This window comes from Podarcis muralis, chromosome Z (assembly GCF_964188315.1).
Source record: "Podarcis muralis chromosome Z, rPodMur119.hap1.1, whole genome shotgun sequence".
Lineage (NCBI taxonomy): Eukaryota > Metazoa > Chordata > Lepidosauria > Squamata > Lacertidae > Podarcis > Podarcis muralis.
This window is the reverse complement of record NC_135673.1, coordinates 15,086,009-15,102,241: the sequence shown is the minus strand read 5'-3', so window position 1 is coordinate 15,102,241 and position 16,233 is coordinate 15,086,009. Positions and strand designations below refer to the sequence as shown.

At 46.5% G+C, this 16,233-nt stretch overlaps 1 protein-coding gene across 3 annotated transcripts in view; it reads right to left on the bottom strand.

Moving 5' to 3' along the window:
- DDX31 (DEAD-box helicase 31) overlaps nt 1-16,233 on the bottom strand; it is a 68,579-nt gene that overhangs the window by 18,303 nt on the left and 34,043 nt on the right. For 2 of the 3 annotated variants that reach the window (XM_028716093.2, XM_077922412.1), the window contains exons 17-18: nt 11,359-11,440; nt 889-1,000 (exon numbers count right to left, since the gene is read on the bottom strand). In XM_028716093.2, the coding sequence (XP_028571926.2) occupies nt 889-1,000; nt 11,359-11,440 (194 nt within the window). The remainder of the gene's footprint in view (nt 1-888; nt 1,001-11,358; nt 11,441-16,233) is intronic. The other variant, XR_013391322.1, reaches the window with a different exon arrangement.

Below are 16,233 nucleotides of genomic sequence, written 5' to 3'. Positions count from 1 at the left end.
TTAAAGCAAGAGGGTGGAATTCATTCTCGTGCCGAAGAGGGGAGGGTGTACATCTAGGACAGGGGTCTGCAACCTTTAAGACAAAAAGAGCCACTTGGACCCATTTTCAAAGGAAAAAAAACCTGGGAGCCGCAAAACCATTGCGACATTTAAAACAAATATATCTCTGGAGCCGCGATCTGACAGCGGGCGGGAAGGTGACGTCAGGACGGTGTGTGACTAACGCACGCACCGCCCCCATGCGACGTCACAGCCAGTACAGCGCCTGCCACAGTGGGGAGTGCACCTCCTCCCCTCGCTAGTATCCGTCCCGGAGCCGCGGCAAAGGTGTAAAAGAGCCACATGCGGCTCCAGAGCCGCAGGTTGCAGACCCCTGATCTAGGAACATAGGAAGCTGCCTTATACAGGGTCAGACCATTGGTCCATCAAGCTCGGTGTTCTCTGCATTGACTGGAAGTGGCTTTCCAGGATTTCAGACATAAGGCTCTCTCAGCCCTAGAGATGCTGAGGGCTGCAGCTGAGACCTTCTGCATCCAAAGCAGATGCTCTACCATTGAGCTCTGGTCCTTGCCCTATATAGGGTTGGCTGCTGAAAGCTGAGCTTGGTTATGACAGAGTTAGCACTATGGCATTTCACCTAAACCTATTAGAAGGTTTTAGCTGGTTTCAGAAGGTTGTTTTGGGAAGTTTTAATTGTGCTCTGTTACCCTGCTTGCTGCCTTGGGCTCCTTCAGAAGGAAGGATGGAATATAAAATATAATAATGTTTTAAAAAACACCACTCAATGATGCAATAGTAAAAAATGTTTTTCATCACCCCCTCTTCTCCTGCTAAAACTAAAAATAAGGATTACATTCTAAGATTATCAAAAACAAAAAGACTCCTAACCTTTTTTGGCCCGCTGAACAGTTTCTGCATTAGAGTGGACGTAATTCTCGAATTCAGTCTGCAAGATGGTGGCTCTGCGCCGCACTTCCTGGGGGTCATCGCTGTGGAACTTCTATAACAGACGAAGAAAGTGGGGGCGGGGGAAGAAGAATGAAGAATAAATAGATTTTATACCCAATTCTTCACTTCTGTTTATTCAGCTTATGAATCGCTCTGCCATGGGACAGAGATGGGGGAAACGAACAGTAAAAACCACTGAAACGAAATATCCATTAAAACAGTACCAAAAGTGTTTGCCAATTAAGGAAGTCACATATTAAATGTCCCAAGCACAGGCCACCCTCTCCAGGTTACCAGACTTCCAGGAAAAAAACAGATCAGTTATTTAGTATTTAAAAACCTTTATGAGCTGGCTGCCTTGCCAACCAAATTTTATCATTATCAGCCCAAGCTGAAGGTGGTGGTGGGACAAAGAAAGCGGGTCCCCTCTGCTGATCTTAATGCCTGAAAGTATCAGTAGGGAAGAATATCTTTCAGATATTTGGGGCCAGGGAGAGGAGGGGTGGCCTGGGGAGACTCCTGAGGGCCAGAGAGGGACCCAGAGGGCCACATTCAGGGCCTGTGCTGTCTTATCTTTGAGTTTGCACTGATAGCCACCAAGCTTTCTGGGGTTGCAACTCCCCTCCCCTTCCTGAGATGTGAATGAAGCTAGCCAAATTCAGCCATACAGCAAAAATGTCTAAAACAAAGAGCCCCTTCCCCAATATCATAAAAACCTGCTGGATACGGCCGATGGTGAATCTAGTCTAACATCTTCCTCTCATAGTGGCCAAACAGATGCCCCAATGGGAAGCCCACAAGCACAGCCTGAGTACAACAGCAACTCTCCCCTCCTGCAATTTCCAGCACCTGGCTTTCAGAGGAACACCATGAAGGCTGGACAGAGCCATCATGGTCTGTATGACTGGCAGGTGAGATGATGTTACTGGTGCCGCCACTAGGGGCTGCTTGGTTAGAGGTGACCTGTAGCAGGGCCTTCTCAGTGGCTGCTCCCTATTTGTGGAATGCCCTCCCTGTTAAGATGTGCCTGTCTCCATCAGAACGAGGAGGAATCTAAAAGCATTCCTGTATCACCCAGACATTCAGTGGCTGAAATACACTGCTCCTGGCATCATGCGATCACTGTTGTTAACTGTTTTTAGAACGCTTTAAAAAATATATATATATTACTTACGTGTTTGCTGCCCTGGGCTTCTTCAGGAGGAAGGATGGGATACCAATTGAATCAATTAAAAATAATATATTACACACACACACACACACACTTCTCCTGAGCTCATCCTAGGGGCAGCACTGACAATCTTCGAGACGCACACCTTCCAACGTATTTCTCTTCTTCCAGAGCAAAACCCCCTCACAGATCGCCTGCCACCTTTCCAAAATAACTTACATGGCCTTCAGCATCGCTAACCATATCTATGCGATGATGGTGCAATTTTACATAACATAGCAACCTGCCAGCATCTTTGAAGCCAATCTACCAAAGACGGTAGGCTCCCTCCCCCCCCCCCCAAATCTTCTAATCCTTTGCTAAATAAGCATTTATGCCATTGGTAGCATATTCCCTGTTAACTCTGTGTCTCTCCCCTGTGCCCCCCACAACACCATTTTTTTGGAATGCAACTGCCAGTATTGTTAAGAAGAGGAATGGGAAGATAAAAACCTTATGGAAGTAGAAAGAGGAAAAGGAAATGAAAGAACATATCCAACTGAGGTTTTGCTCAGAACAGACTCACTGAAATTAAAGCACCTAAATTAGTGGTGACTGTTCATTTCAGTGGGTCTGCTCTGAAGTGGCCTAGTGGTTTGGGCGGCTTGAAGAGGATGGTATAGATTTATGGAGGAGAAAGCTATCAATGGCTTCTAGCCACAGTGGCCATGCTCTGCCTCCAGTTGGGAGGCGGCAATGCTTCTGAACACCAGTTGCTAGAAACCCAAAGAAGGGAGAGAGCTACTGTGCTCAGGACCTGCTTCCAGGCTTCTCATATCTGTGTGGCCACTGTTTGAACAGGATGCTGGACTGAATGGGATCCCTTTTGGGGTGGTTTAGGAAGGCTCTTTCCATGTTCTTCCTCCACCATCGGTGGCAGTATGTTTCTGTATGCCAGTTGCTGGAAACCACAGGAGGGGGAGTCCCTTGTGCCTGAGAGTTTCTGACAAGCATCCGGTCAGCCACTGGCCTGATCCAGCAGGCTCTTCTCATGCTCTTATACATCCCTATGTAAACAAGTGCAAGGAAGGCTTAGCTAAGGGTTTTGCAATCTAATTGTTAAGCAGCTTCCATTTTGTCTGAATGGTTTTCTTACATAAGCATTTAATAAAATGCTAGTGTTTTGGGAGAACAAAAATTCTGTTCCTAAACTTCCGCTGCCCTGCAACTACACTCATTCATGAGAAAGACTTTGAGAGGAAACCCTGAGGAACAATCTGTACCACTGTCCTGTGGGACATCTTCAGGAGAAGGAAAGGCTAAGGAGGAAACCCTACACAAATCTGGAGTTGAGTCCCTAAGACAGTTGGATGGTGTCTTGTATGCCTCCTTCCGGCAACTCCTGCAGCTAAGCTGGTGTCAAATGTATTGCTCCGATTTCCTTTGGACCACATCAGTGAGGCTGAGAGGGGGTTATTGTCATCTATACACACAGCCCAGGCTTGCACCCCAGAGTGTCACTTCAGTACTGCTACAGATGCAGAAATAATGTGTGAGGCAGCAATTATGAGCTACCGGCCTCTGCAGCCACAGCAGGTGCTGTGATTCTCCAGCAGTTTGACTTCACTCTCAGAGGTGCACTCCATGGTCCCTCATGATAGGCAGAAGTGTGTGTCACTCACAATATAGTTGGGGAAAGACAGACAATATAGTGCCCTCCAGATGTTTTTGGACTCCATCTCCCAGGAGCCCTGGCAGATGGCATGGCCAATGGCCAGGGGATGAAGGAGGTTGAAGTTGAGCAAAAGACAGTGGGCTACTCCTGTAGGAAGGCATGCTTCAACCAAAGCTGAACACATTGAGTGCAATGGGGAATGGCCAAGTAGGAGCTTAACAGTTCAAAGGCTGTAGCTTGGTGGTAGAACATTGTGCTTTGCATGCAGACAGTTCCAGGTTCACTCCCAGCATTTCAAGGTAGGGATGGAAATGCCCCCTGCCTGAAACCCTGGAGAGTGTAGACAATACTGAGGTAGATGGGCCAATATTCTGATGCCATATACGGCAGATTCCAAAAGTAAGTCCCACTGAGTTTAGTGGGGTTTATTTCCAGGTAAACTGGTATAGGATTGCAACCCAAATCCTACTGATTTATCAGGAGGACTCTGAAGTGCATGATTCTTGGCTGCATTTTGCCTGCACTAAGCATAAATTTCTACTCAGGGGGGACTGCATATTTCCAAGCCTAGATCTGGATTTGCAAACCATCGTTTGTGAGAAGACTGCATTAACTGTGCCAACCAGTGGTGTAGCGTGGGGGGTGCAGGGGGGGCCGGCCGCACCGGGCGCAACATCTGGGGTTAGGGCAAATCCACAGGTTAGGGGGCGCAAATCCACGGGTTAGGGGGCGCAAATTACTTGCCTTGCCCCGGGTGCTGACAACCCACGCTACGCCACTGGTGCCAACTAAATCCAGGTTGCTGGCTCGTCTCACCAAAATGGAAAAATCTTTACACTCTCAGACACTTCCAATTCCATATATTCCAAAAAGCACATTCTGTGGCAATGGTTCGAGGAGTGTGCTTTTAAATGGGCAATTTCTGTGTGGCGTTTACTCTGTTTAGAATGCAATGCTGAAAACCAATTCAGATTTCAAACACCTAAGGGTGCTTGGTTACATTGTTTAGCAGTGAGAAAAAGTCTTGCAATATATACCAAAATATGGAGTTAAAGGGGTGGAAGTGTTAGATATGCTGCTGCTGCTGCTGCTGTGTGTGTGTGTGTGTGTGTGTGTGTGTGTGTGTGTTTAAAAACAGAATGTTCATGAGCAGAATAAATGTACAAAGGGCACCTCATCTTGGGCAGTGCCCCATATGTAGAATTATCTGCCCTGTTCAAATTAGTGGTGACTAACCTGTGGAAGCCGGTGCCTATTGGAACTGGCAGGGCAGAAAGCCCAACAGTAGAAGGAACCAGAGGCAATGACAAGCAGGGTCAGCCCCATCCTCTCCTCCTTGCTGAATTCTACAAGGGGCCACACTGAGGCTAAGGAGGAAGAAAGCTGACAGGCAGAGCTACCACCAGCACTGGAAGTAAGAAGGCAGGGAAGCAGGTAAGGGCTGTTGGAGAGAAGTCTGAGGTTGGCGTGGCAATGCCTCATTTGCCCTAATGGACCAGCCTTCTTTCCTACGTCCCTACAGGTGCTGGACTCCAGCTCTCACCAGCCCCAGCCAGTATGGTCAACGGTCAGGGAGGATGTGATTTATAGTCCAACAACTACTGGAAGGCCACAATCTTCCCATCCTTAGTTCAGATAATTTACCCCTTCTGGCATGTGACCTGTTGAGGGTGCTTTTTTCCAGCAAACCTTTGTTTTTAACAGCTGTTTAAAGTTATGATGTGTTAGTCCTGACTTTTTAAAAAAATGTTTTTACTATTAATGTTACTGTTATGCCTTTATCTGCATACACACAATGGGTTGTCTCCAGCTAAGTTCCACTCAGAGCAGACCTACTGAAAATAACGAGCCTACATTATTGTTCATTTCTTAGGATTCCCAGACCTCCTGATGGCAACAAAACCACAACATGGTTTACTTGTTTAGTGGATATGTATCCCACCATTTCCGCCCTCCAAGGACCTTAAGGTGAAGTACATGGTTCTCCCCCAACCTCATTCAATCTCCACAACAACCCTGGGAGATACACAGGTCATGGGCCAAAGGGCAGGCACAGTGATCCAAGTTCAGGCAGCGTGAGCTTCATGGCCAAGTGATGATCCGAACCCAGGTCCTAGTCCAAAACTCTACCTGCACTGCACCACACTGGTTTTTACAAAAAGTCATGCATACTGATTTCAGTGGGTCTACTTTGAGTAGGACCAGTTGCAACCCAATGTTCTTTTATTTATATATATGAATATATGTCCATTTATGTACTTCCTTGTGCATTCTGGTGGACAAGCGACATACAATTATTATTTTTAAAGCGAGTCAAGTCTCAGCTGTTGTGAAACGCCAAAAACTTCCTTTCCTTCTCTCCCCCTGCTCCCCCCTCGCTCTTCGCCCACACCACCCCGATCCACCTTTTTTCTTTCCTTAAGCCTCCTGGGTGGCGAGAGAGTGTCACCCTCCTGCCATCTTTTTAATATGAATGTGAAATTAAGCGAGTTGCCCTTTCCCCCGGTGGACAGAATCCTCTGTTATTAAAAAGTAAAGCACTTTAATAATGAAAAACTTTCCCCCCTCCCCTCTCACCCCCCTCCCGGTGTTTTAACTGTTTAAAATTAATGAGAAGGGCAGAACGGTTGTCAAAAGCGTTATTGAAAGCGGGCAGCGAGGACGGCATAAACCCCGAAAATCCCTCCAGAGTGTTAAATAAACAGCGCTTCAGCCCTCTCCAAATCCCTCTGATGGTTATTGTATACATTCTGTATCTGAGCTCAGAATAGATCTGAGCACCAGGGAAGGCAGGAAAGGTTCCCGAATTCCAATAAAGGCCTCAAATTAAAGACAGCCCGGCGCGAATTCCAGGAGAAAATTAAAGAGACCTCAAACTTAAGTGACAGGTGACTTGCTTCTATGCCACAACTGTCTGGGGATTTAGTGATAATATGGCAATATATTACAAAGGACTCTCATTCTCTCTCTCTCTCTCTCCTTCCACACCATTCCTCTCCCTCTCCCCCCCCCCACCAAAAAAATCTTCCCACCTTTTAGGTTTCAGAATGAGGCATCTCTCCTTTTTCCAGAAAAAGAAGGGAGGAAGACTTGTTTATATATATCTATTTAAAAAACAATTTCATCAAGGGTGTATACACATACACACACAAACTCCTATGTACAAGCAGGTAGAGAAGCAAGTTTGGGGGTCAGAGAGAGATAAACAAACAGGGGGGGGGAGAGAAGGAAATAGTGCGGGGGGGGGAGAGATACAACACATTAAAAAAAGAAACCCACGCCACTAGCATCAACCCCCCGCCAACACACAGTTCCACCATTCTCTTTATACATCTTCTCATCCCCCTCCCCCGGGGAGCGATTTTATTTTTAAAAACTGCACTCTAATGGGCATGTTTTGATTTCTGCCTTCCAGGGTGGCTGGTCTTGGGAAAGGAAGAAAAATCTAAAATTAAAAACTGACTCAGAGCTGAAAAGGGAAAATACGCAGGACACAGACACACAAAGTACTACCTGCAACCCTGGAAATAGGGTAGAGTTGTAGCCAATGACCACACCTGTAACCTTCCTCCCCCCCCCAAAAAAAAAATTCCACCCACTTTGGATGCATTCACACTTAACCTCAAACTTCCAGGTTTATGCTTGACACATCATAGGCGCACACCTAAAGAAATACTGGCTAAAGCTGCACTTAACACTGCAGGAATAATAAACACAAGCACCAAGTATTCACATTATGGTATGAACCTCTACAATAGGGACCAGGAACCTGTAGTTTAGGGGAAGGGCCACAGCTTCATGGCAGAACATTTGCCTTGCACGTAGAATGTCCCAAGTTCAATCACCAATATCTCTGAAGCCCTGAAGAATTGCTGCCGGTCCACGTATACAATACCAAACCAGATGTTCAGTTGGTTCTGACTCAGTATATAAGGCCAGTGGCGTAGCATGGGGGGTGCAGGGGGGGCCGGGCGCACCGGGCGCAACATCAGGGGGGGCGCTCGCACTCGCAGCTATCTGCCCCTACTAAAATCCACGGGTTAGGTGGCGCAAATTACTTGCCTTGCCCCTGGTGCTGACAACCCACGCTAGGCCACTGTATAAGGCAGATTTAAAACAGCCTTTAATTCAGAAACATGAGGACTAGAAGCTTAGTTCAGGGAGAGCCATAGCTCAGTGGTAGAGAACCTACTTTGCATGCAGAAGGGGCCCAGGTACAATCCCCAATGGCGTTGCAAGCTAGGGCTGGGAGAGACTGCCAGAAACCCCAGAGGCGCTGGCAGCCCATGTATCCAACACTGAACAAGATGGACCAAGGGTTTCACTCAATATAAGGCAGCTTTATATATCCTAAGGGAGAGAGAGGCCACAAAGCAATGGGAGAGCAACTGCTTTGCATACAGACGGTCCCGGGTTCAATCCTTGGCAATCTCCAGGTAGGGCTGGGAGAGACTCCGTGTCTGAATCTCTGGAGAGATGCTGCCAGTCAATGCAGACAACACTGAATGGGATGGACCCATGGTCTGACTCAGTATAAAGGCAACTTCAGATGTTGTGGGGAGTCCTGGCCAGTGGTCCAGGATGGTGGGAGCTGTGGAGCAACCTCAGTCTGGGAGGAGCCTCGGTTCCCCATTCCCTGTTTAAAATCATATGTCAGGGAAGCTGCAGTTCAGGAGTGGGAAACCAGATATGGCCTGAGGACCACTTTTCCTTCTGGGCAACCTTCTGAGGGCCACATGCTAGTGGTGGGCCAGGCCAGATGCAAAAGTGGGGAGAGCAACAAATGTAGAATTTACCTTTCTACAGCGGCCTAGTTTCTGCACACACTCACCCATCTGTCCTTCATCTAAGTAGACTGAAGAGGCACTGTCAGGGAACTAGGTCACATCACAGGGCACAGCCAGGCAAAAACACCTGATGCAGGTCCAGTAAGGAGTGTGGGCTGGCCCCTGGACCTGAGCCTCCCCACCCCTGCTGTAGCTGGACCCTGCATTCATATCCTGCTGTGATCCGTAAGTTAGGATAGATGCCTGTTTAGATATAGCCTCCCACTGGAAAGACTCCAAAGGACCATCTCTGATGGCGTTTGGGGTTCAGCTGTTTCTGAGCACCTAATGCAACACAGGAGGGTTGGCAGAGGTCAAAATAAATACATTCACTCTGAGGAGAAGAAGAAGAAGAAGAAGAAGAAGAAGAGTAGTAGTAGTAGTTTGGATTTGATATCCCGCTTTATCACTACCCTAAGGAGTCTCAAAGCAGCTAACAATCTCCTTTCCCTTCTTCCCCCACAACAAACATTCTGTGAGGTGAGTGAGGCTGAGAGGCTTCAGAGAAGTGTGACTAGCCCAAGGTCACCCAGCAGCTGCATGTGGAGGAGCGGAGACACGAACCCAGTTCACCAGATTACGAGTCCACCGCTCTTAACCACTATACCACACTGGCTCACATAATAATATAGCTATATATATCATGATAAGGTGTGGTCCCTGTATATCAGCTAAGTAAACAGACATGACATTAAATGTAAAACCTCCAGCCATTCATGCTTACATTCAATGATTCAGTTATTGGATTAAGAGTCCCTACTCAACTTTTCTTTTTAGATGCGACTGAAGTAAGCATGTAACCATGTACAGCTTTTGTTGGAACTGATTGATGCTGTTTTATTAAAAAGCCCTCCTATGAATTTGTCTAATCCTCTTTTAAAGCCTTCCAAGTTGTTGGCCATCACTGCCTCCTGTGGCAGTGAGTTCCATAGTTTAACTATGCGCTGCATGAAGGACTTTATTTGTCCTTACTATAAAAGGGAGGCATCTTCCTTCCAGTTGGTGGTGGGCAGGAAGCAAGGTGAGAACTGAATCAAGAGCCTTCTCTCTTGATTATTTTTTTTAAAGGGATACATACAAAACGAAGATTTTTGTTTTTAGCAACTTTTTGCCCTGCACCTTCCAAGCCTCTCTCTCACACACAGAGCGTGCCCCCCGCTCAGAGCCTCCCCCAGCCTGGCAGAAAAAGTGCAGGCAGATCAAATGTATTCTCTTTGTAGGCCGGTGAACATTCACACACCCAGACGCGGCTGCATATATATTTCATGTGCCTAAAGATAAAAAATACATTTTACAGGTGCTTTCGGCATCTTTTCCTCCATCAGCTCCTCAGAGAAGTCCAAACACACACACACACTCTAAAGGGGTATTTATAATGGACATCAGTGAAGACTTCTGCAAGGAGAGAAAGCTATGATGAGGTTCATTCGGTAAAGCCTCATACACTGAAAAAACTGGAAGCACGCAAAGAACTGGAAGAAGGCAGAACACTCAGTTTCCAAGTTGATCAGCTCTAATCAGCACAAAGGGCCAGGAAACTTCTTCTCAGTGGCTAAAAAAGGTCCCTTTCAATGCTGACTGGGTGGCTCTAGGATACCAGGGACAGGGAACCTTCCGCAGAAATAATAAGTAGTTTCTGATCTGCTGCAAGGTCAAGGTCAACTTTGGAACACAGCTGTTCAAGGCAATCCCCAGTAGCTAACAATGGCCAACGTGTATTGATGCTAGTCATTTGGGCCAAAAAGAAAAAAGCCACTTTTGCAATGCTTTCCAAGCCTCATCTCCTAAACGGAGTTTCTAACTCACCATAGATGAGCAAGCAAATAGTTTGCTTTACACCAGGGTTGGGTAACCCTTTTCAGCCTAAGTGCTACATTCCATTCTAGGCAACCTTCTAGCAGCCCCATGCCAGCAGTAGGCAGAGAGATAAGCAAAAGTGGGTGCAGGAACAAATACTAATTGACACTCTCTCTCTCTCTCTCTCTCTCTCTCACACACACACACACACACACACACACACACACACACCATCCTCCACCACCCAGGCAAGCTAAAGGCATTACTAGAGTCCATGGACCCATTCCAGCCTGGTTGAAACACTTAAGGAAGGTGTGTAGCGGGGAAGACATTTACTAATCTTTCCCACTATACCTTCCTCAAGCAGTACCATCCTCAGGTGATGAAATGTCCAATTTAGATCCCACTCTTCACCATGAACTGATTGCAGCGGACTTTTTCTGTGGAATCTCCTCACCACAGACGTGTGGCTGCCACTTTCCCATACAGCTTTCAATGAATGCTGAAGCTGCACCTCTCTGCCAGGCCTTTGACACCTGATAAGTGTGTGCTTTCAGGGCCCACCTTATTCCTGGGACTGCAATTCATTTTAGACTGTTTTAAATTCTGAATTTTGAATTGCCGTAACCAGCCCTAGGATCTGCTGGTAAAGGACAGGTAATAAGTTTAACAACAACAACAGGAAGAAGAGGAGGAGGAGAACCCCCAGACTGTGTACCTGGTCCTTCAGAGGCCCATCTCCCTCCAGAACAGGTCATTCACCTAATCCTCAAACCCAGGTTTAAGTGAAGAGTATAAGAACAGAGCTGGTGGACCAAATCTTAGGTCCATTCTCATTGAGCATCCCAGGAAGTAATGCCTCTTGTGACTAGTAGAAAGGACTGCAAATATTTTAACTTTCCTCTCTAGAAAGGAAGGAAACATGGAGGGAGAGAGGGGTTCCCTCTTCCATTAGAACTCACCTTATTTCCCCTCTGGCTGCCCTTGAAACGGTCATCTTTCATCAAGCTGGACAGGACAGATTCCATCTTCATCTCTGAAACACTGGAAGGCGAAAAACAAGGGATGGAAAGATCACTCATGTTTTGTTATTTAGCGCATATTTTATTAAATCATGTCTGGAAATGGCACTTTTAAAATAAAATAAAATAGTGCTACATCAAGGGTAGCCCAAGGCGATGCCATTCAGGTTCTGCTGGGCTATAATGAAGGTGTGTAGCTTCATTTTTCAGCCTGAGGGCCACATTTCCCTTCTGGGAAACCTTCTGAGGGCCACATGCCAGTGGTGGGCGGGGCCATGAGTAAGAAAGCAACAAATATAAACATTAAAGGTAAAGGTACCCCTGCCCTTTCGGGCCAGTCTTGCCAGACTCTAGTGTTGTGCGCTCATCTCACTCTATAGGCCGGGAGCCAGCGCTGTCCGCAGACACTTCCGGGTCACGTGGCCAGCGTGACAAGCTGCATCTGGCGAGCCAGCGCAGCACACGGAAACGCCGTTTACCTTCCCGCCGATAAGCGGTCCCTATTTATCTACTTGCCCCCGAGGGTGCTTTCGAACTGCTAGGTTGGCAGGCGCTGGGACCGAATGACGGGAGCACACCCCGCTGTGGCGATTCGAACTGCCGACCATGCGATCGGCAAGCCCTAGGCGCTGAGGTTTTACCCACAGCGCCACCCGCGCAGTATGCTAGTTTCTATAGAAGTACACTCTTTCTCTATCCTCCATCCAGGTATTTCACACAAAATACCGGGTGCTTATTCTATCTATCTATCTATCTATCTATCTATCTATCTATCTAATCTATCTATCTATCTATTAATTATCACAGGGCGGTTTACAACATAAAAACACATTACATAATGGAGGGGGGGCAATAGCTTCCCCTCACACACACACCAGACACATTTAAGAGGCCATAGATTGTTTCGTCAGCCAAAGGCTTGGGAGAAGAGGAATGTTTTTGCCTGGTGCTTAAGGTTATTTAATGAAGGTGCCAGATGAGCTTCCCTGGGGAGAGACTTCCACAAATGGGGAGCCACCACAGAAAAGGCCTGTTATCATGTTGTCGCCCTCTGGGCCCCTCATGGGGGTTGGGCACAAGGAAAGGGCCTCAGATGATGATCACGGGGTCCGGGGAGAGGCAGTTCTTGAGGTACTGAGCTCCTGAGCTGTTTTAAGGCTTTATAGGTCAAAACCAGCACTTTGACTTGGGCTCAGAAACTAATTGGCAGCCATTACAGTCAGGTCAGGATTGGCATTATATGATCAAACCATCTTGCCCTGGTGTTCATGTGTTCACACATAAACACACACACACACAATCCAAAATGCTCACCAGCCTGTAAGGCACACCAATATTGTCATCTCCATATTGCAGATGGGAAGGACCAAGAGAAAGGTGTAGGGAAAGGAGCTACAGTCCTTCCTCATAAATGTGGCCAAAATGTTTACCTATGGTTTCTGAATATTGCCCTTTTTGTGGGGTAGGAGGGATGGAATGTCTTTAAAATGAGGCTATTGTTGTAGAGTTGCTAGTGCTGAATCCCACAACTCCTGCTCTAAGTTCAGGCTAGCCACCAAGCCATCCCCCCTCTTCCCTTCCTCCTTCCAGCAATCCTTCTGAGGACAGACCCTGCATCCATTTTACAGAGGGTAAGAACCACCACTGATGACAGCTTGGTCGGTTTGCTGCTCATCAGTGACGGCAGGCGCACCTGCAGGCTTAAAAAAATTACAGAGATTCATAATAATATGAGAGGCAAATGACGTGTGAAAAACAAAATTGTTCACAATTCCATATAGTCAATAATCATTTAAAATTTATTATTATTTACTCATTTCCTATCTCAACTTCCTCCCTAAAGAGCCCAGAGCAGCAAACAAGAGACCAAACCATATAACCCTCACCCAGTGTCCTGGGTTTCAACTCAGTGCAACTGGGTTTTGTAGTTATCTCAACCTTGGCTTATCTTCCATTAACCTTTCCCTTAAGACCATGCTAGCATTTTGTACAATCCTGCCTCTCCCCCCCCCCCCGATTTCTCATACACACATACACACACCTTTAAAATTTAGCTTCCTTTTGCATCCACATGGAATGAAACTGACATTTCAAAGGAGAAATAGACAAGGAAAGTGGAGGGGAAGTCAGCTCTAAAGTGTAATTTTTCTTTTGCTGTGTGTGTGTGTGTGTGTGTGTGTCTGTGTGTGTGTTTGCTTATGTCTCTCTTGGTTCCTTCGATTGAGACTTGCGGTTGTTTGGGGGTTGCGGGGGAGACGGGTTGAAAAGGATTGCATTGTTGTAAGAACAGCACAGGGGCTTCCTCGCCGACAGCTCATCAGACAATTGCTTTATTTCCTAACAGCTGCCTAACGAAGTTTATAAAAGAAAGCGGATCCCCGTGAAGGCATGAAGCCACACACACACACACACACACACACACACACACACACACCAGCTTCAGCCCCTTTTTCTGTGACGTGCTCCCCGCTGAGTGAACGAAGTTCGCTTATATGCAAGGTTGCAAGCTGGCAGCATGCCAAGCGTGAGGAGAGAAATGGCAGGGGTAGCAGGAGTAATTTTGGGGGAGGGGGGTGTTATCTTTATATCTCCAGGAAATCACTGTCAAGTGGGGAGGTGGGGGGAAGGCTTTGACATTTTCATTCACAAATGTGTCAGAGCAGTGGGGAAAACACCACTTCTTCTTTTTTAAAAAAAGAAAGAAAGAAAAGCGCTCTGCCATTCATATCTTAATTTTATGACTTAATATAATCAAGAAGAACCAAAAGGGGGTTATTGAGATCTAGCGCAGTGGTGAGGAATGATGGATCTGGACCATGTTTCCTCAGAGGGCAGTCCTGCTAGGTTCGGTGGGCCTTCCTTCCCCAGGTTAGACTGTGCCATGAATCACAAAGTTGTTGGTTTTGTCTCTTGCCTCTGCTATGAACTCCTAAGAATGTAAGGGGGCCCTGCGAGATGAAACCCAATTGTCTGTTTAGTTCAGCATTGTCTTTCCACAATGGCAATCAGATGCCTCTGGGAAGCCCACAAGCAAGGGCATAAGGGCACCAGCCCTTTTCTCACTCCCGATTCCCAGGAACTGAGCTAGATGAACCAAAGGTATGGTTCAGTATAATGCAGCTTCCCATGCTCCTATTTAATGCAGCCCTTTATAAGGACTATTGTGTGGGGAAGGGCTGCACCTGAGTGGTAGAGCACCCGCTTTGCATGCAGAAGGTCCCAAGTTCAATCCCCAACATCTCCAGGTGGGAGAAATACTCCTTGTCTGAACTCCTAAAGAGCTGCTGTCAGCTAGCACAGGTCCTCAACGCAGGGTTGTCCACACAGACAGTGTCTCTCTTTTTAATGTACTTTGCTGTACCGTCCATCCAACACCGTCAAGGGCATTGGTTGGAATCGTAGTTCTGTAAAAGCGATTCTTAGTACGGCAAGTGGGAGCTTTGTCAGGTATCTGGCTCGGGCATGTTCCATTTTGATAAGTAGGAACCATGGTGAACTCTTGGTAGAAGCAATCACAGTTAGATCCCTTTCTGCATCGGACCTAAAGAGACAGTCTCTTAAGTGCCTCTTATCCATCTTCATGGTCACCTGAAGATCTTGTAATTGATATTGGGACAAGAGGCGTTGGATGCCACTGTCAGCTAGCATGGACAAAAGTGAGCCAGAGGGAGGAGCAAGGGTCTGACTCAGTAAAGCAGTTTCCTATCTAACATTTCGTCCTGCAAGAACATTCTGCTGCTAGAAGCCAGTCTTGAACAAGATAAAGGGGAGGGGGGTTTCCCGTGTGAAACTGCTGAATTACAGCTTATCAAGAAGTTCAGTTCCATTACCTGTGGCCTGAATCTGTTTTTAAATCCTGCTATAGGTATTCATTGGTTTACCAATGCCTGTATGTAAGCGACGATGCTGCTTTCTGAGCAATGACTATATATAATGTTACCAAAAATGTACTAGAAAGAAAGAAAGAAAGAACTTATTCATGCAGCTCATCGTTAAACTATGGAATTACTCCTGCAGGAGGGAATGGTGGCCACCAACTTGGATGGCTTTAAAAAAGCATTGGGCAAATTCACAGAGGAGAAGGCTATTGATGGCTACTAACCAAGACAGCTATGCTCTGCCTCCACAGCTGGAGGCAGCAATGCTTCTGAGTACCAGTTGCTGGAAACCACATGGAGAGAAAGTGTTCTTCTATCCAGGCCCTGCTTTCTGGTTTCCCACAGGCATCTTGCTAGCCCCTGCGAGAACAGGATGCTGGACTAGATGGGTCATTGGCCTGATCCAGCAGAGCTCATTCTATGTTCTTATGTACATTTAAGCTTTATCACAGTCTGTGGGTTGCAATACTCAGAGCAAACTCATTGAAGTTAGTCATGTCCATCAATTTCAGTGGGCCTACTCTGAGCAGAACAAGCACTTACGACAGTCTTGTGTTTCTTATATTGTATAATATATCCATATGATGACACTGCTAACATCTTCTCTCCACGTCAATGTATCTGTCAATATAATAATAGTATTTCATGCATCCAATGAAATGGGCTCTGGTCCACAAAAGTGGTACCTAAATTTGCTTTTCCCCTCTTCCCTCTCCATCACCTTTTCCTTTTGGGTTGCATCTTGTGGATTTTAAATCTTTGCAAGGGAATGGTCATGTTTTAGTTAATTGTATATAAATCGTGCTGAGACTCTTTTCACCTGAAGAGCAGGACACAAATGCTCTAAATAAATAAAAAGACTAACAAATTTATTACAGCATAAGCTTTCATGGACTTAGAGACCAACTTGTCAGACACATAAAGCAATTTGTTCGCG